General features: G+C 35.5%; 1 protein-coding gene across 2 annotated transcripts in view; it reads right to left on the reverse strand.

The window, feature by feature from the left end:
- Window positions 1-21276, reverse strand: part of LOC129264235 (oxysterol-binding protein-related protein 6-like) — a 65272-nt gene that overhangs the window by 37686 nt on the left and 6310 nt on the right. The window contains exons 1-6 of one of the 2 annotated variants that reach the window (XM_064097504.1): window positions 19221-19340; window positions 16334-16385; window positions 10023-10208; window positions 2849-2902; window positions 2176-2301; window positions 1009-1294 (exon numbers count right to left, since the gene is read on the reverse strand). In XM_064097504.1, coding sequence (XP_063953574.1) covers window positions 1009-1294; window positions 2176-2301; window positions 2849-2902; window positions 10023-10184 — 628 coding nt within the window. In that variant the 5' untranslated portion in view covers window positions 10185-10208; window positions 16334-16385; window positions 19221-19340. Of the gene's footprint in view, window positions 1-1008; window positions 1295-2175; window positions 2302-2848; window positions 2903-10022; window positions 10209-16333; window positions 16386-19220; window positions 19341-21276 lie in introns of those variants that run through there. The other variant, XM_064097500.1, reaches the window with a different exon arrangement.

Below are 21276 nucleotides of genomic sequence, written 5' to 3' on the forward strand. Positions count from 1 at the left end.
TGCTTGTTGAGTAAACATAACTATGGAATGGGTAAATTGTATTCATGAAGCACATATTTCTATCAGACAAGGTGCTTTAATATCACTGTTTATACTAAATGTGGGCTTCTGATTTTGCTTACTATGAATTCAAGAGGTAACTCTTAAGTAATAATTAAATACTTCGGGACTTATCGGCACATTTAAATTTTTTTACAGATAAATGGTGCGATACAAATGCTGTTCATCATCATCATCAGTGGATTAGTCTCCAGACTTTGAAACAGAGGTCCGTGGGTTCAAATCCCAGCCATGGCATAGTTTCCTTCAGCAAGGAATTCATCCACAGTGTGCTGCACTCGACCCAGGTGAGGTAAATGGCAGGAAGTAATCCCTCAAAAAGCTGTGTGCACCAGAATCGGTAGCCTAGCTTAGCCAGGGTAATAATAATAACAGGACCCGCTTTTCAGGACTTCACTCACTTTCAAGAAAAGAATACTTCTTATTTCCTCTTTTCATCCTTTCTCGTCTTTCCATTTCAATCTTTCTGCCTGTATTTCCTTCCCTTCTTCATATTACACATGGTGAACGGTAAACCTTCTCCATGTTATAACTGTTCAGACTAACAGACTATAACAGGAAAAGTGATTACTAGGTCTCTGCCGAACTTCATTCAGGCAAGACAAAAACACTCTGGTTTAACTTAGACCATGGTTCTACTCTGTGCTGAAATTATGGAAAGCTTAGAATGTGACAGGTTTGTTTACAGTATTTCTTTATTATGTTTACTTTGCTCTTTGAGAATTATTAACAGTGAAGAAACAATTTTAGTTATAATTTCCTTACAGTTATGAATAAATTCTGTGTCAAATGATCTGGTAAATACAACTTGCATTGTCAAGATATTTGTTTCATAGTTAATCCACAATTTTAAACCAAAGTCAAGAGTACAGGCCTATAACTTCAGTGACAGTCCTCTCTGATGTGACACAGTATTGGTTAATACAGTACGCAAGCAATTAACCATACCTTTATAACATTTATCAAGATCGATACCATCGCTCTTATAGCCGAAGGATGAGCCCATGAGGGAGGTACCGAGTCTGGCCTTGGAGTACTGTTTACGGAGACTCTGCCTACGTCTCTCTAGGGTTATTGCTTTGAGTGTGAGTTCACTGGTAGGTGTAGATGATGGTGGAGCCTCAGGGCTCAGTGGTTTGGCAAGGGTTGGTGAGTGCAAGGTTTGTTGTTTCTTGTAGAGTTGATGGTGTTGGAGGTGCTTCCTCCAGTCGCAGAACTCGTCAAAGGAGCTTGCCTGAATGCAAGAGAATTCACAAATAATTTCAATGTTGAATTCATTACTGACAACAAAGAATGAGATTTTTACAGTAAAGGCATAAACAGATAGATAGTGATAAGAAAGAATCATAATAAGCACAAATGGAGTCTTAGTTTTAGCTCTGAGAATCAGAAGAGTTATAATTTGCAAGGTCTTTGGTAAACATCAATTCCATATTAAGTTGAAAGCACTCAAACCTTTTTTTTATATTATAGGTGGAAAAGTCATAACATGCTCACATCTTCCATATATCCTACAATTGTTCTTTGTGATTTTGTAGGATAGTATTTTTCAAGATCAAAATTATCTATGATGAGACCTGAGTTCTCTGGATTTCTCTTGCAGTCTGATGTAACCCTTTAATAATACTGAAAATATAAGCCTTTCTTTGTATTTTTGTATCTTTGTATTAAAATGTCATATCTCTCTTTAATATCCATTGATGGATTTTCGTTAATCCTTTATGTCCTCTTTCATTATTTCTCTATTAAAGTTTTCTGCTTTTATTAAAACAAACTTATCGCCAGGAACTTCCCCTTTAAATAAATATATTGTACAATATTTTGTTTCTTGAAGAGCATTAGTATCCCCATCAAGGACCCATAACACAAAGCTTAGCAAAGATCATAGACCATATTTATACCATTAAGTGCATTGATTAAATGTACAATCAATCATGAAAATCAAGCGTACGATTCATCGCTAACCTTTGTGTTACAGGACCAAGTTCTGCCCTCAGAGCACTAACAACTGTTGTTTTTCCAAAACTTCACATATTTGTATAGTAAGAGTATTTAATCTATTTAAATTCATACAGTTTCTGCAAAGCTATCTTTCACTATTACAAAAAAAAATACCTTGAGATGATAGACAAAGTCTTCTGTATCAATATCAATCCTTCTTGAGTTCTTGTGTTCTTCTCTCTCAGTGGCTATCACAGCCGACACTATGTCTACTGTACCGTGTATCTTCCCCTTTTGTAACTAAGAATCAAACATGGAAACAAAATAATTTCATTGAAAATCAGTTCAACTAAAGCGTTCCACAACATTTGGGGGAGTAACGTAATAACTATTTTACAACTGGTAGTATCTTTTTGCAAAAGGTCTTCCACAGAATAAGTTTGGCTTAATTGTATCTTTTTATGCTACAGGTCACTGTTCTAGCAACAATCGCTCCTATGGAAAATGTGTTCATCGTGCTGTGCCATATATTGTACATGAAACAGAACATTTAACCTAGTTAGTCCTAACCCTAAATTTATTTCAAACCTGTCTTCTTTAAAAAATAAATACCAGGACCTGAATCCAGGCTTTTGGCTGATAAAGTGGCACCCAAGAATATGTAGGTATGTAATTTCTGTCATATACATTTCATTTTTTCTTTTTTATAGCATCTAATTTCTGTCTATTTTTATTTTTAATAAGGGATGGGAGCTTGTGGTTAATTCATTTGGTTTGCAGCAGAGTATACATTCATGTATACAAATTATATACATCTACATAAATATAAATGTTATTCAAGTCTCACCTCATTGGGGCTCTTGCCGTAGGTCAACATGGCCTTCTCCAATACAAAATATCTCTGCAATTTAAGAGATGTATGAGATATCATCTTTAAGACACAAATAGGTATTAAGCTAATTGATATAATTATATACTTTCTGCTTTCAATTATTGTTAGTGGTCATACTATAGATACCCTTTAAAGGAAAAGGAAATTACAAAGGTTCTTGGGGCTTACAATGTAACCACTAAAATTGCCCAAAAGAGCCCTGGAAAATATAAAAGTCAAGGAAAATAATAATTCCCTAAAATTTTATAGCTTATTCAATGTTGGAGATTTGAAAATAAGCTCCTGAAAATGTCTGCCTCCTCCTTAAAAAATCAATGTTTTGAAATAAATGAAGATTTTACATACGTATTTCAGGGGGCATTTTATCCATGAAAATGAAATCCAAACTTTATTTCAAGTTTGACAGATCTCCCGAGGTATAAAATTTTTATTTCTCGATATTCCAAGATCACAATGTACAATATATACATGTACAGATACGTAGCAAAACACAATTCATAAAAGGAAATGCATTATCAGGAAAAACATAAAGTACCAGCATAAGTCTCTGCTATTTATTTGTGAAATTAGAGAACAAAATTTGATGTGTTTGTCTGAAATATAATAAGTTTCATATTGAATTCTTAATAATGTACTGTACAATCAGGAAGCAATAGATACTTATGATTTTTTTTTATTTCCTCTCAAAACCATTAAAGTGGTTAACATAAAATTTAGTTCAATACACACATCTTCAAATTTTTTTGTTGAATCGTCATGTTGAATATCATGTTTACATTGTATGTACTCGAACCATTGCTTGTGGATTATTACCATTACAATCCAATGTAATAACCTACAGTACATGTAGATTTTGGCAACAAACATATATCCTTTTCTACGGGAGCTCAAATAGAGTACCAAACTGTGACATCATCAATTTTCAAATTTTGCATTTTCAGCATTTTTTATACCATATTTTGGTAAAGCATGATAAAATACCCCACTACCAAAATTTGGTTAGATATTCTAAAGGAACCAGGCCAATATTACATTGACTTCAATGGGGCTGATTATTGTATTCATGAGGTCATATCTCAGGCCCCCATGGACCGATTTGCACCATATTTTGGTAGTGGAGGTATTTTATCATGCTCTACCAAAATACAGAATCAAAAATTCTGAAATGCAAAAAAGGTTTTTTGTAACGTCATCACTTCAGTATTCTATAAAGTATAATTACCTCTGGTGGACATCAATTGAGATTATGGGAAATTAAACATACATTTAATTTTTATTTTAATTTATTAACAAACTTAAAAGCCCGTCTAAAATTTGGTAAGGTGTCAATAATGATAATTATACCAGAGTATCATTACAAAAGCAGGATGATTTTTCAGTGGTTTGAATCTAAATATGACATCTATCGCCCACTCTTGGTAATGGTTAATTTTTATTTACCGTAAAAATAGCACTTTAAGCACATTATAAATTTGATAATTTGACATGAGAATGCTTAAGATTATCATTATATCCTCATATTTCCAGCCTATTTCATGCTTAAAAGGGGTTTTAACGAGACAACACACTTCATTTTATTATTATGAAAAAAATGTTTTATTTTGATTGGGTACCCGTTAAAAGGAACTGAATTTGTTGTTACTCCATAAATGTACAATATGTACAATAGATTCTAAGTGAGTGAATTAGTAATCCAAATAAATCGCTCTTCCTGGAAACTGGTTATTTACACTTTGGATGTATCCTATCCAGATTATCATTACACTAATATCCTGTATTCCTACATGGTCAATTCATTTTATTACATTATTCACCTTCTTAACCATGAGTTGACACTTTAACACCTTGTATGGAATATACTGATCAATACAATGAAGATTATAAAGATTGTGTTGAAAAAGATAAAACATAACATTTTTATAATACATTTTGTGCTGTGAGAACTCGTTCATAAATGTAGCTGTATAAGGGTGCGTTTATCCGCCACTTTTTTACCCTATAATCATGATTCCAATCATGATTCAAATCACGATTCTGCAGAATCACGATTGCGTTTAGTCGAAATTGAATATAATCATGATTAGAATCACAAACATGAACTACGAAAAAAAGGGCGTTTGGAAAGACGTTTCTGCAGAATCACGTACGAAAATGTTCGGATAAACGATATCGTGATTTGAATCATGATTATATGACGTCATTGTGTCGAGCTATTTCCGGTTCTTGCCAAGGCGCGCGCCCCACGTTGTCACATCACATGTACGTCGCCGACCTCCAATTAAGTGTCCAACGTTGACCTATACTTCCTGGGTCAAACTGCGCACTGTGATGCGCACTGGATCGGTCCGAATCCGAGGAGAAACAGCGTTGGAACGAAGGTCGTCTAAACCCTGATTCTGTAGTAATTGTGATTCATGTTTGTGATTTGAATCATGATTCCAATCATGATTCAAATCACGATTCTGGCTTGAGGTCGGATAAACGCAGCCTAATTCATACACATCTATGTAATTTGATACTTTATCATCATGAATAGTAAATTATATGTAAATTGATTTGTTGAAACATGGACCTACTACTCTGAGTAGTAGGTCCATGGTTGAAACAAGAATGAATGTCAGAAACCAGTGTGGTTTCATAATGCTGGTGGCACAAACCTATTGTTTGCTAATTCATTACCTGACATTTCCATTGCTTCTGTCATACTTTTATGTATATAGGTTAAAGCTTTAAGGCACTGACTTTTAAACATGGAAAGGTCAATATTTATTTTCTTCATTGCCCAAGCCTGAGGCACAGGTTATATTATCGAGTGTGATGTAAAGGTAATTCAGCATGAATGCTATGAGGGTTGATTAAATCAAACCCTTTAATTCAATCCAACAATGGAGATGTTTGCATCTCCATGATCCAACCACCATCTATAGGCATGTTTCTACCTTCCTGATCAAGTATATTCTGGAAATAACTACAGCTACATGTACTGTAGATCATTGCAGGCTTCAGAACACTTGTTTCATTTCGCACACGTGTACAATACTACTCCTAACGAAAAGTAAACAGTAATGAACCTGCACATGACTTGCATTCACATATCAATACAAAAAAGTATTCTTCAGGGACTCGATTTTAAGGCGCGCGAGAGCGATCGCGCGCTACATGCGCGCCTTAATCCATTTTAGGTAGCGCGATTAATAGCGCGCCTCGCGATCGCTGAGCTGCGAGGAAATCTGAATGTCGCCCCGGCCCCCGGAATTACTGGCGAGTGATAACAACTCAACGGCCCACTAGCGCCATATGCACGAGCTCCGCTTACCATTTAAAAATCATCCAAAATCCACACTCAAAATCATGAATAAGCCTTGAAAATAGCGAGGAGCGCAGTTTCAAATTTTGCGTCTTTTTTTCTGTACCACGTACTTCCATACACATGGTACCAGGTATGGAAAAAAAATCAACGCAACGGCAGGTAAACAGTTGCATGTAAAGGGGTCCATTATGACTACCACCATGTGTAATTTCGAATGCACATGTTTCCCCTACAGATATCACAATTTTGTGATAAAAGAGGAAATAAATACCACAGTCTAGTAACCTAGCATTGGTGAGTTGTCATTCGGCTTTGCTTTTCAAAACGGCCTATTAACATCCAAAATAAGTTACCTTATTTATTAATTATAACTAAAAATCATTTGCTTTCTTTTTCTAGGGGATGAGGTAAATATCAGACAATAAATCATTAAAAAAAGCTCCATCTATTTTACTAGGCCGGCGGCAGGTTCGCGCACGCATTGGCGTTTGTTCTAGCTAGCCAGTCGGAGCTCTGTCTCTCTGCCAGAGCTCTGGGGGACAATTCGCTCAGTAAAGGCCTCAATGATGGTGATTTCTGTTTCAGACAGAGTTTACATTTCAGGTATATTATTCAAAACTGCCAATAAAGTTTGATGATTTCTTCATTGTCATGTATATTTAAGTTCTTAATGAATACATTCTCACCAAATTTAGACTCCCCCAGAGAGAAATGCAATTTTCATGGAGATCTGCGTTTTCAAAGAACTTCAGGAAAAGTTAGGGTATGTCACTCATCCTACGAACGAGGTTATGTGGGCCTTTATTACATGTACATGGCCGAGTACAGGGTATTGTACTGGAATAGATGGAGTAGAAATTAGATATTGAATTCATTTATATCCAAGTCCAACTCACAGTCACACACACACGCACACACACACCCACATCCAAGATTCTAAGCATGAAAACATAACTTAAAAAATCATAAAATATCAAACAAAAAGTAATATAATTCATTATTAATAAGTGAACAGGTATTCCTCAAAATACGAAAAGAGCATTTAAAAATAGCCCCCGAAATTTGACAAAAAATTTAAAATGGAGCCCCCGAAAAAAAAAAATTGTCAGTGACTTAACTTTTAGCCAAAGTCAAAACCTCACTCAAACAGGTTTTATAACACACAATCTCATTACAATACATTGTAAAACAATTATATTTCAAGAATGACAATAACATGTTCCTTTGGTTGTTGATTGTAACTTAGTACATATATTTCCTCCATCCGTTTTGTTAATTGGACAAAATGCTCCCCTTGTATGTTGAAGAAGAGCTTTTTGCAGTGCTCCTCTACCGCTCTCCTTAAAAGTTCTAGGAGAGCTTTTTATTGCTCCCCTCATAATTATTAAACTGAGTCCCTGATTCTTCTTGACTCAGCTAAAATATTCTTATTTGCTTTTCATACTGCAAATATCCCCTCAACCTCACAGAAGAACGTTCTACTTCCTGACATTTTCTCTTGGAGATATCCAAGATTTTACCTTCACATTTAGCAAAATATATTTTCTTTTCGGGGGAGAATCCCTGATCAGAATATTTCTTCCTTTCGTATCATGCTGGTGTGAAAACATCTGATGATGATTGCTCGAGACCATTATTTACAATCAATCATTATGGTTAAGGCCCACATCAGATGCTCACTCTGACTTCGGCTTTGAATATAACTGATGAGAAACCAGCTTATATTTTACAGCCAAATGGTCTCAAATACAAATGAAGATAACAAATGAGATACTGGTAATTTGTAGGCCAACTGTTTTTTTTTTTGTAGTAGGTGACAACTTTAAAAGATGGGAAGAAAGTTTTGGGAGTACGCTCTGATATTAGGGATTTCTGTCATATACAGGTCTACAGTGTGTACAAGAAAGGAAGGAAATTGAAACTTGTTGATGTTTCATCATGTAATGGAGCTTTATACATGTATGACACAATTATTGTCAAAGATACCCATAAGTCATTTGGTAAACCATATTTGGATTTCAAAAAGAAAATCATGTATAAAACTTTATTTTCTACCATTGTCATGTGACATCTCACCCAGAAATACACAGGCAACGTGACCCCCCCCCAAAAAAAAAAAAACCCACATCTTTAAACTTGGTTTCTTTTGTAATGTAAAATGGTCCTCCAGTAACCAGTCTATCATCCCTACAGTACCTTGCATTTGAAATAATTTAATTATAAAACCATCACTGAGTAGCACAATCCATTAAAATTCAAGGACAGACAAATATGACATCTTTACATTTTGAAATGCCTTGAATCTTTCTTGACTGACACATTCCACATACCACCTCAATGTACCAGTCACACCAACTCAGTATACAGATTGATTCAAAATAATGCAATATTTAATGTCCAGTCTGCAGGTGAATAGAGTGTGACTGCATCACATTATACCAACCACAATATTAAGCCCTAAATGTTTATGTGTCTTGGCAAAACCCTTCCAGAGTCCCCTCCCCCTTTCAAAAGTAATCCACTTCCATCAATTTTCCGACTTATCTGGGACTTTCTCCCATCTGCCCCTCCTCCCCATTCATCCCTAATCCTTCTCCCTTTCTTCATATTCCCCTTTCTTTTTGAACAGTCCAAGCACATCTATCCCTTTTCTCATCCTACACGTACCACTTCTACATATTCATCCTTCCACCCCTCCCCAACCCTTCTACCCCACCCTCACTCATCCCCTCCTCCTCTTCCTTTCCTCACCTTTTCATCATCCCTCAACATTTCCATCAATTTCCATTTCCATCCCTTGCACTCCCTTCCAAGCCTCTACATCTCTTCATCATTCCCTATCCATTTTTTCTATTTTTATCACTTTTGTCTTTTATTTCCTCCATCTCTCTCATAAATCTGCTTTTTGTTTTCACATCCATTTCCCTTCCATCACTGCACTTTTATTTCATCCCTACAATTTCCCCTTGCTTCCATCATTTTAATTTTAATCCCATACATTTCTTCCCCATCGTTTGCGAAACCTCCGCTTCCCTCCCCTTCCCTCCTTTCCACTCGTAAATTCATTTAAGGTATCTAATCAACTTCAACATATGCAATTGTTCATGCACCAAATATTTGTAATTGGAACATCTGATTAAAATGTTCTTCAAACGTATACCATCGCCACAAGGAAAATTCTCCCAGGGATATACATGTATTTTATCCCAAGTAGATTTACAGCATAAACAGGAATATCCTCAACTACATTATTTCCAAAATAATGCTCATAAAATACAATTTATTGGGAGCATAAAGTGATAATCCTTTTCCCTTGTATAGTTGCTTGTCAGAATTGGCTTTAACAAGAAAATTGTGCTATCTTTTTTTTGGGGGGATGTCTTAAGAAATTGCTTTTCCAATTTTCGGGAAGTTTTTTTTTTTTTTTAACAATATTAAGCAATGATAACCAAATTTCAGTTACTGAGGGAACCCCCCCTTAAGAAAAGAATATATGGGCTTCTGACAGTGTGATCTAAAGTTAGCACAAAACCCTAGTACAAAATACAATGCACATCAATGAAATTTGAAAAAAATAACAAATCAACCAAGTAAAACTCATTACAAATATGACCAACTATATCAAGTTTAAAAGCAGTGAATTAAAAAATCAGTTGACGACATTGGTGTCCCTTCAAATTTCAATAATTTTGGCCCTAATGACCACAACCAGTTACATGTACTGCATTAACTTCAAGTCAATTAGAAAAATGTAACTTCCACTACAGACAAAAAAACACACAAAAGAATTGAACTCTATAGCCTTCTCTTGACACTTACCCTGTGCCATCCTTTAAGAGGTCTCTTACGTCTCTTGAGTAGATAGCCCTCTATCTTGCCTGGTTCCAGGACTAGATCCTGGCCTGTCTCAACAATAATAGGTTCTAATTTCATGGTCTTGCCCGCGTCCAGGTCAACCATACCACTCTCTGCGGTATCCATCCTATTAGAAGGTCCTGGATCCTCCTGTGGTACGAGGAAAACAAACAATGGGGGAGGGACAGGTATAAGATTTCATTCAGTTATTACAAACTATTCATGTTGAGAACAGAAAAACTACATGGTGGGGGAAGGGGGTAACACTCAGATATCATATCACACTTCTGAAATCATGCCGTTCTTTATAAATTATAATAAAGCTTATGTTAGGGGAATGCAGCAAAAAACTGATCCAAAACTAACTAACTGTACATGTAGTGTCAAAGCATTCAATTGATACGTCTATTACATTTCATTGGTGTAATCATTAATAATGATAATGATAATAATAACATCATATTTTACCTAGGGTAGCCACTTCAGTAATGAAAACTGTTCTCCCAGCGGGCCCTGCTTAACATGATACTGTTATTATTACCCCTGCTTTAGGATTCTTTCATTTATCATTCATCTTTCCTATTTCTTTCTATTAATTGTCCATTTAAGAAAACATAACAATATGGTGTTCAACAAAGAGCATTCTGTTTTCAAAATAGCATTTCTGATAGACAAAACTCCCAGCCTACTTGCTTGCATGGACCCACATGATTGAGAATATTCCCATTATTCCCATGTGGAATGGTGGGCAAAAACACAAACATCACACTTTGTATTCACAACTTCATGGATGAATGCAAAAATAATGAATTCATGAACCTGCGCATGGACTGTGCCCCCAATTACAGGGCAGTGTGGGTGCAGTAATAAGGACTTGATTGGATTCATGGTAATGCCAACACAAATGTAAGATACTGTCTATGTGACAAGGGAGTGGGATGAATATATGAAGAAAATGTCAAACAGGTCCTTGTACATGTAGTTGAAAAATATATATATATTTTTTTAATTTCAGTATTGCGTGAAAATGTTCAGCTGAATTCAGTTTAATACCAATATAATACTGGGAGGATTACAGCCTTGTATCTCAACATTTAGGGGAAAACCATTTTCTTAAAATATTCAATGACTCTATCTCATTCACCCCCTCCCCCTGGACTGATCAATCAACTGTAGACAGACAAAATAAAAACTCATTAATTTCATTAAATATTATGTTTCTATTTTAATTCTTATCATAACTCTATATCTGTATAATGAAGGACACACTCTGTATTCAAGGTACTTTACATGTACCTGATTTTTTTTTTTTAATAGAAATGTGTACTAAGTGATTGGAAAGCAATACATTGTATCTTGGCTTCTGAATAGTAAACCAGTGATTCATTTGCTTCTGGGCTTCAGTAACAGAAGACTAGCAGGAAAACATGCAGTTCTCATTCATAGTGGTGGCTAGGATTACAAGTGCCTGGAGTGAAATACATGCATCAGTGTTTTTCTACTCTTTCCAAAATGCATTGTTTTTTTAAATCCCACTTTGAAGTTTCTATATACATGTAGGAATTCCTAAAAAGTAGAATACATGTACACATTGTGAGAATACATCTTTACTAAAAAAAATTTGTTTGGTGTCAACTTCTTTTGGGTTCTCTGTTGTATGACCGATACATTACCATCTACTGAAGATAGCAAGGAGAGCTCTACACATGTATAATGCTGACAGCAATACATGTAAAGTATGAGAATGTTTACCTGTGTTTTGCATACTGTAGGTTGCTATTATTGATTGACTTCATCTGCACTACAGCAAGAAAGAGCAATGTTTAGCTTTGCCACCATGGGTGTTCATCAAACCAAAACCCACTGGCCCGTATTCTGAACTCAGGTTTAAATTAAACTCTGTTTTAAAGTTGTGGTTTAACTATGGAGAGCCAATCTGGATAAAAATCCCTAACAGAACAGATCCATAATTGTCTGGGAATGATAACTGATGTATTTGTTTTCATAATGAAAGCAACAGGAAACAAAACACTAAACATTCAAATATCAATATAATTTTTGGCTCCCCATAATTTTAGCACAGAGTTAGACCGTGGTCTAAAGCTAAACCCGACTTCAGAATACAGGCCCTTGTCTGCAGAGGACCATATTAACCTGTGTTAAAATTACACCATGAACTTGACTCCAATACAGACTGGGTTCAGAAAAATAATACATTTACCAAATGTTTTATCAATCAACACCAAGTGATGGCAATCCAAATACCAGTCTGAATTCACATTGAGTGTTGTGGCTGGTGTTATTTTTGCCAAAGAATTCTGAAGCAAACACCAAACACAGAACTCATTGGAATAACCACTCATAAGAATGATACACTATATGTATTATTAAAAGGGAAAGAATAGGTATGGAGCACCCATATGGCATATCACAATTTAGTGAAATGAAATACCGGTAGTAAAATAAATAAATAGGATTGCTCTAATGACATGCCACTTTCATCATAGTGGAAGCGCCGTGGTGTAGCGGTTCTGACTCTCGCCTTGTAATCAGAGGGTCGTGTGTTCGAATCCCACCATGGCCTAGCATCCTTTGGCAAGGCGTCAATCCACAATTTGCCACTCTCCACCCAGGTGTTAAATGGGTACCCGGTAGGATGCGAAAGCCTATGTAGTATGCCTAGCAATTGAGTCTTAGAACTCTTGTTGGAATGCTCCCCAGGGAGTGGAGAAGGTGCATATATTGTATGCGGGCATGCAAGGATCCGATGATCGGGGTAATAATATATCTGTAAAGCGCTTATAGAGACGTCGTTCCGATGTGTTAAGCGCTATATAAATGCGGAATGATATTATTTATTATTATTCTCACATTAAAAAAACCCAGTTTATTACACAATTTATATAGTTCAGCTGGTCGACCTTACATGTATGCTTTATTTGTCTTATACGGTATGTATGTTGGACATGTACATGTACAAGTGAATATCACATTCATATGTCAAGCATTTTGTCACAACTCAACTCGTGAAAGATTGGATGCATTATCCATTATGCAAATGGTGAGAGGCAAACGTGAGTATAAAGTGATTGATTCATCTAATAGATTACCATATTTTTGTAGCTTGAGCATTGCATTTCTGTATGAGAAGGACCTTGACATTTCTTTCTCAGAAGAAAAAAACATGCAAGAAACTGTTTACATTCACGAGATACAGTATATCAAATGGATATCTCATCCATGCTGCAGTAGGTAACCTTTAAAACCAGTATAAAAAGATGACAAGTTTTCCACCTGCTCTAAATAATTTTTTGTTACAGAGCCTTGTTAATAGCTTTAATAAAGAAGGTTGATCAGATCTGATGCTATTTGCCTTGTAATAGTGATATGATACACCATTTTAATACCATAGCCTTGTATGAAAACTTTAACGTTGACCTCAAAATAGCCTTTGACCTTACGCCTTTGACCTTACCAAGTGACCTCCGACATGCAGGTCTCCTATGTACATCTACAACCCAAGTTTGGGTGAAAAATGAATTATGGTTGCGGAGTTATGTGTCATAAGAGAGTCTTGCACGTAAACTTTAACGTTGACCTCAAAATAGCCTTTGACCTTACTATGTGACCTCTGACTGCGCCATGATATACAGGTCTCCTATGTACATTTACAACCCAAGTTTGGGTGAAAAATGAATTACGGTTGCGGAGTTATGTGCCATAAGAGAGTCTTGCATGTAAACTTTAATGTTGACCTGAAAATGACCTTTGACCTTACCATGTGACCTCTGACTGCACCATAACATGCAGGTCCCCTACGTACATCTACCATCCAAGTTTGGTTGAAAAGTGACTAAAGTTGCGGAGTTATGTGTCATAATGTTTGACGGACGGACGGACGACATTTGGATCCCTTAAGGCTGTGCTCCACCAGCCCGTGTTTGCTCAATCTCGAGATTTTAGCCCGATCGGCCCTCTTCGCGATTCATCTCGAAATTCAAGTCTCCACCATCGCAATAAGAGCGATTCCTGCTCGAGTGAGGCATTGATACATTATGGTCTGATGCCGTGAATGAATAATCCTGAGTGCATCTGCACCTGCGTATTAGCGGGATAATTCGTAAAATAGCGCACTATTTTGCAAATAATCCCAAGTTGACTTGGGATTGCAATCTCGAGATTAATCCTACGAACTAGTGCGATAATTGCGTCTCCATTACAAATAATCTGGAGATTATTCAGATCGGGATAATTTGCCGGATCAGAAATAGCGCGCTAATTTGAAAACTCGGGCTTGTGCAGACCGCCCTTTAGTCTCGCCTTCACCTCTGGTGGGCAAGACAATAAAACCCGAACATTTGTAAATTTGAATGAATTTTTCAGCGTTGGGTAAACTGGACTGGACCTTTCAGGAACTAGGGGGACCTTTTCTCGAATGGTAGGGTTATGCGATTGCCTGACCAGACACAACCCTTGTATGATGGCACAAGCAGTCTGACTTTACATGTACATAAAGTACAGTGTGTAAAAATGCTGGTAGCTTTCTTGCACCATCTGAACAAGGCTATCCTCCATGAACTGGACCTCCTTGGTGTTTTTTTTTTCTTTGTCTGGGAATGTGACTTTCCAGATTTAGTGCAGTTTGACTAAAGTTCTATATTAATATGCCATCTGGATACAGTGCTGATAAATTGTTGTTTTGTGCAAACTCTTTTTATTGGGATTATTATTGCCTTCTTTATTTTATAAAGATATTTTTATGAGACATCAATCCATTCACAAAAAAATAATTCCTGAGCTGGGATACTTGAATGAATGGGCAAGATAATGATTGCCCAACCAATTCTGTGAATGTATGTATACATGTATGTATACACTATTCTGACAAACCCGCTGGTGGTACACAAAATGGTTTCTAACCCTTATCTCTCATTAAATATTGGAACAAATGCCCTACACAGATTATGATATCCTTTTGGATATGGGGAAAATTTCTTCTCTGTTTTTAAATATCACATACATGTACACGTACAAGCAGAACCATGCAAATATAGCAGTAAGTACGACAAAAAATATATATATATGTATGTTATATATTATGCAAATGTGAAAAATGCTATTCTACTACACAGATATGTAGGCAATCTCTTTATTAATTATACAGTGGTGCTAAAAAGTTAGTGAACCCCACCAGAAAATGCACAGTTTTATGCTGAGTGTTGAACAGGGACAACAGTACAATGTTCAACGAGCCCATTGAAATTAACTAAATCTATCCCCAGACTTCACAATTATCTAAGACATGGCAGAACTTGAACCACTTGAAATATGTTTTTCTGGTGGGGTTCACTAACTTTTTAGCACCACTGTATGTGTACATATATCCTGAATATCAAGAACAATTTTACTGTGCATGCGAATGCAAAAGCATATTAACAGACTTGAGGTTAATGGGTATAATGTACTTTTAAATTACCACTACATGTATCATGCAAACGTAAATATGTTGCTGATATGAACAGTATAATAATAATAATAATATTAAATAATAATAAAAATAATAATAATGATGATGATAATAATAATAATAATAATAAATATAATAAACATAATAATAGGGTGCTTAATACTAGCATTTCTAAGCAGAGATTAACATTCAAGTTCTCGATCACATGAACATTAATTAAAATGTCTTTTTAACTATCACTTTCACAAATAAAAAAGTGCATGTTCATTTATCTCTGGGATATATAAAAAAAAAAAACAGTACATGTATATGTGTACAAACTAAAAAATAACAAATGCAAAAAATTAATTTGGTATTGAAAAATGGACCTGGCTGGCTAGCAATTGATGAAATACAATGAACAATCAATATCTGTCAGGTTTCTCTCATTTTAATACAGTATGTAGACTCCATGCACAATGCAACAATCCAATAATGGGACTCTTTAATGCAGCTCTTGGTCTGCAAAAATGTATGCAGTTTTGGAATATGATGCAAGCTTTTTTAGTTTGACGTTAATTGTAAATGAATTTTTGAAATAAATGGATCAGCTTTTAAATTACAGTACCTGTCAGCAGCTATTGATGATAAATGGTTTGCTATAAAAGCTAGATATTACAGACATCGAACAACTGATCAATATAAACAAAACAGTGAAAACACACATCATGCAATATACTTGAAGCAAGGTATGAAATGAGATGAGTTTTTTAATGGTAAATTGGCAATGGTGATCGATGTACGTAAAGGAGACGCTTCCTCAACTTACCTGGTTAACGTTTTTTAATTGCTTTCTTCTTTATTACAGTATTCTAAGATTCCTTCATTCAGGATAATGGACAAAAAACAAAATAAAAGTCAGAGCGATGAGTTAGCGAATAAAAAATTAATCATGTGAATGTGAATGGAGAAAAGAGTGTAAAGTAGTAATGCATGATATTTACAGGTATGGATGATAACCACATTGCTGCATAGTAAACTTCAAATTTTACTGATAGAGAGGTGGGCTGTATGGATGATATTTCAAACCAAAGTTTAACTTCTTGCTTGATGTAGATTGTTCATAATGACATCATTGGAAAGATGAAAAAAATCGGACAGAGCAGATCAAAAAGCTATTTTGAAGGGGCATGGCCTAAATTTGCAGTTATTGTTTGTTGAAAACTTGACTTGACACATTCAGTGTTGAATTGGAGCCACTGCATTCTATGCCAGGCCAGTGCAGGCCAGTGCAGGCCTGTGCAACTTCCTGATTTTCTTTTCCTTGAAGCATGTCTTGCACATCACTTGATACCAAAATCATCAAATTTGGTCATACCATTACAGGAGCCATATGACTTTGTGTGACCTCATACTACCCTAAAACAGATTCTGAGTTTTGTGTACAATACGGAGGAAGGCATTTTCAAATATTCCTCCTCTTTTCAAGCTGTTGTTATCCACAGAATAATAGGTGATTCTTCATCAGCTTGAATTTTATAAATCTCGATCAGTCCTGAGTCGTCTCAATCCTGAAGGTACTCGAGCTAGTTTTCAGCAATTACAAGTTATGATCTTTGGACTTTTAACTGATATTTGCACATCACAATCACATGTATGTTAATACCACTACTTCATATCCTAGTAAAAAAAATAATCACTTGATATTTACTTGGATTGCTGAGTGGAAACCACATTTTAAAACAATGTTCCCAATACTTGTATGCTACATTGATTACACACAATACAAGTATAGAGTGGGCTTTTTTTACTTAACCATTGCCAAGTAACAATATCTTAGCATTCTATTTTCCACTGACATACATGTAGTAGCTCTACAGCAGAGAAAAGGCAACAAAATTCACAAATCATTCTACACCCCCCCCCCTTCAAATAGGCCTACACCATTACCATTGTCTCTGCCTTTCATATATTAAAACGAATTGCATTAATTTTCTTCAATAAAATATTCCCTCATCACTAAATTCTCTTGCTAACGTTAACATTACTAGATACTGTAGAACTTTATGCCTGACCATCTTTCTCTTTAAACTATATTGACATAATCAGGATAAAATTTGCATAATGGACTATCTGCCAGGCATGTAATTCTTCCTAATGCACTGAGTGATGATGTAGACCCTCATGGATATTGACCCAACCAAGATGTGTCAATACCCCATTCATACTACCATGCCAAATAGAATATACATGTACAGAGGATTCCTCTGTGTAACACAATGGAGACGGGAGTCATGGAGTAAAATGAAACAAAACAATTTAAAGGTACCGGTAATTAATAAATAATACAATTTGTAAAATTCAAGGTATCAAAATGCTTTATCGTGTGAGCGATGCTTACAACAACAGGGATGGGGTTCTCACCTATAACAAAACAGACAGGTTTTTTCTTCAAGATGGCCTAGGGATTTTGCTATAAGTATCCAATGTCATTCCTATCAAGAACTTCCAACATTCCACAATTTTAAAATTGAAACAATTTCCTGCAGCTCTACCAAAACCATACAAGCCACCCCATCCCAAATTATGCATTTAGGTGCTTTCATTCCCACCTGACCACAGAAATTATTTCCCTGGTTTAAAGCACAATACTTTTACATGTACCAGCAAGTTGGTAGATGTAAGTAGTTTTCACTCAGTGATGTACGGAGGATTCAATATTAAGAGAAAATGTATCGCCAAATGCCTGTCATGACAAAGAACCACAAAGAAGTCTTTGTTTAAAATCGGTGCATCAAAACAGCAGTTTCGTCAATGATTCTGGACAAACGACATATTTGCATTTTTCGTCAGCTCTGAAACTTAGGATAAAACTGCTGGTCCATTTCACTAATTTCCAACAAAAACCTCCAAGCTGTTCTTTGCTATTTGACGGGCATTTTCAATACATTTACCCTGTTCTTGAATACTCTGTGCATCGCCAAGCAAAAACTCCCTATTCTCAGGATTAAAAGAACTGTAGATGTGATGCAAGAATTCAATTTTATGCGAGTTTTGTTCCTCTTTCATATCTATTGCAACATTATCTGGTTCAGACGGGAGTGAATACATGCAATCAAATATTGGTTATTTTGAAGCCTGAACAAGTTCCCATAATTTACAAGTATCTTTTTATCCAGTAGGTGTGAAAGCACCTGTAATCAACTGTACCATTCCAAACTTCACACTCGGATGACTACCACTCTGAAATATATCAAGCACTACAAGGTCACCTGTTCTTTGATACAAATTTATGTACTCACTGTACATTGAATGAATTCTTATGTACAAGGAATTACAGCGTATTAGTAAATATCAAATCAAGTCTAAAATTTAAAAAATAAATTGGCTCAATCTTTCACTACATTGTACATGTATGTATGTATGTAGATCTCCATTATTCTTTGCTCACATTATGACACTTCAAGGGTAGGCCTATTTGTTTATAAAAGATATTTTTCTTGTTTTAAAATTGCATACTAAATGAAAAGAAAAAATAACATGACAAGTCTTTAAAATCAAACAATTAAAATTATTACTCTGTTCACGTTGAAACCAAATGCATAAATTGCAGCTGCTCTGATGGAATATTAGTAATTAAAATGCAAAATCAACAGGTACCATGTACATATAGGTGAATTTTGTTAATCAGCTTATATTAATTGAGGCAAGCTTACCAGAATGGGAGAAGTGCTGGGTGCATGCCTCTGCAAACGAAGTCTTTTATCCTTAATATCCAAATCCTCCATTACTCTTAAGCAACACTACTCCACCACATGATCACCTGAAAGAATCACCTGAAAGAACAATGTTATAATATGTTATTAATCTTTAAATCTTGTATGATAGATTGTGGTATCATGCAAGTAGTTTCAGAAACTGTCAGTTCCAAGAAGCAGTCGGTAAACTTTACCCAGAATTCAAAATCAAAATCACCTATATTATGAAAGCTAAAGTGATTCCTATTTCCTACCGCACCTAAAGTCCGCAGACACAAGATGCTGATTGAAAATTTGATCAACAAGAGGGGTTTCACACTTGACTCATACAAACATTGTACAACCATGGAGCTTGGTACTACCATACAAGAGGGTCCTTCTGTACAAAAATTACCAATCGGCAGGTACTCAATAGTCTGCATACATGTATTTAGATTCAGACCATTTTCTTCCAGTAAAGGGTATACATGCAAACTTTGCACATCAAATTATAAAACTAGGGACTCTCAGAAGACAGGATGTACAGAACATCCCAATTATTTATCGTTTTTTATTATCATCATTACCCCGGCTAAAGCAGGGGTAATAATAGCAGGGCCAGCTGGGAGAACAGTTTTCGGAACTGAAGTGGCTACCCTGGGTAAATATGCCGTTATTATTATTATATCATAAAAATAATTGACTTTATTTTCATCGAAAACATTTGTTGAATTTTCCACTAGAATACGATATTTGTCACAAGTAAATTTTTTACTACTATTGAGGTAAAGCACCCATTTACAGACATGCCGAATACTATATTGTACTATATAAATGATATTCTGAATCAGATCTCATATCAAAGAAAACTAGTTTAAGCAGGGTAGTGTTATTTCTGGTTAAAGATTAGGGTGGGAACAAATAGCAAAAAATGTATGAAATAAAAAAGCAAACTCACAATACTCTAAAAGTAACAGTGTGAAGAATAGATATGAGAATTTTATTGTGCACATTCCACAAAATCACAAGCATTTCACAGACAATTATAACCCCAAGCTTTCTTGGCAATGCAATGTGTACACTGTAGACAGAACATGCATAGAAAAACATAAGGCTGAAGGATATATTATTATCTGCCCTCAGGCCTCAAATTGTACAAATAGCCCATGTGATAGAACCCTGGCATACAGTACTGGTATCTTATGTACTGGGTTATATAATTTTGCATTAAAAACAAATGCAAAAAAATGTATATTTAGTTATTGTTTTTTTTCATACTACAGTTTACAGTACAATTTTAATGTTCCCTTTGTAATTTCATCTATCCCATGATTTCCTTCCATACAGCCTTTCCCTATTAAACATTTAAAACGGGTACTCCGAGCTGAAAATGATTATAAAAAGAGTAAAAGGGCAATTCCATAAAATATATACGTCCGACCCCCTATATGTGGGACCTTTATGAAATTTCTGTCTCTGATTTCTGGTTCTTGTGACAGTCTGTAATGCTCTGAAATGACCATGACTTGGTCAGTTTACGAAGTGAAGTAAAACTTGTGGGGGTTGGATGTACAAAAAGGTTGATTATTTTACAGAATTGCCCAAAATTCACTGAGAAAAAACTAAAAATTTCTTCAAAACCTATAAACAAGTATAAATGAAGTCAGTGAATTTTAAAGTTTAGCAATATTTTGTGAAAACAGTTCGATGCAGGATTACATGTAGGTGGGCTAATGATACTCTGGTGTGCAAACCATTCACTCCAGTAATGGTCTCAATGTGCTGCCTACATGTAAATACCTAGTGTACTGCAAGATTTATATGTGCTTTGCGTGGAGACCCAATTGCTGATCAAATTTTCAATCAGGGTCTGTGCCTGCAGACTAGGCTGATGATGTAATAATAATAGTACATAATAATGTTCTATTTACCCAGGGTAGTCACTTCAGTTTATAGGAAACTGCTCTAACAGTGGGCCCTGCATAACATAATATCATTACCCTTCTCCAATCTACTAAATGTATTTGATTCTTTC

Source organism: Lytechinus pictus, chromosome 1, assembly GCF_037042905.1.
Source record: "Lytechinus pictus isolate F3 Inbred chromosome 1, Lp3.0, whole genome shotgun sequence".
NCBI lineage: Eukaryota > Metazoa > Echinodermata > Echinoidea > Temnopleuroida > Toxopneustidae > Lytechinus > Lytechinus pictus.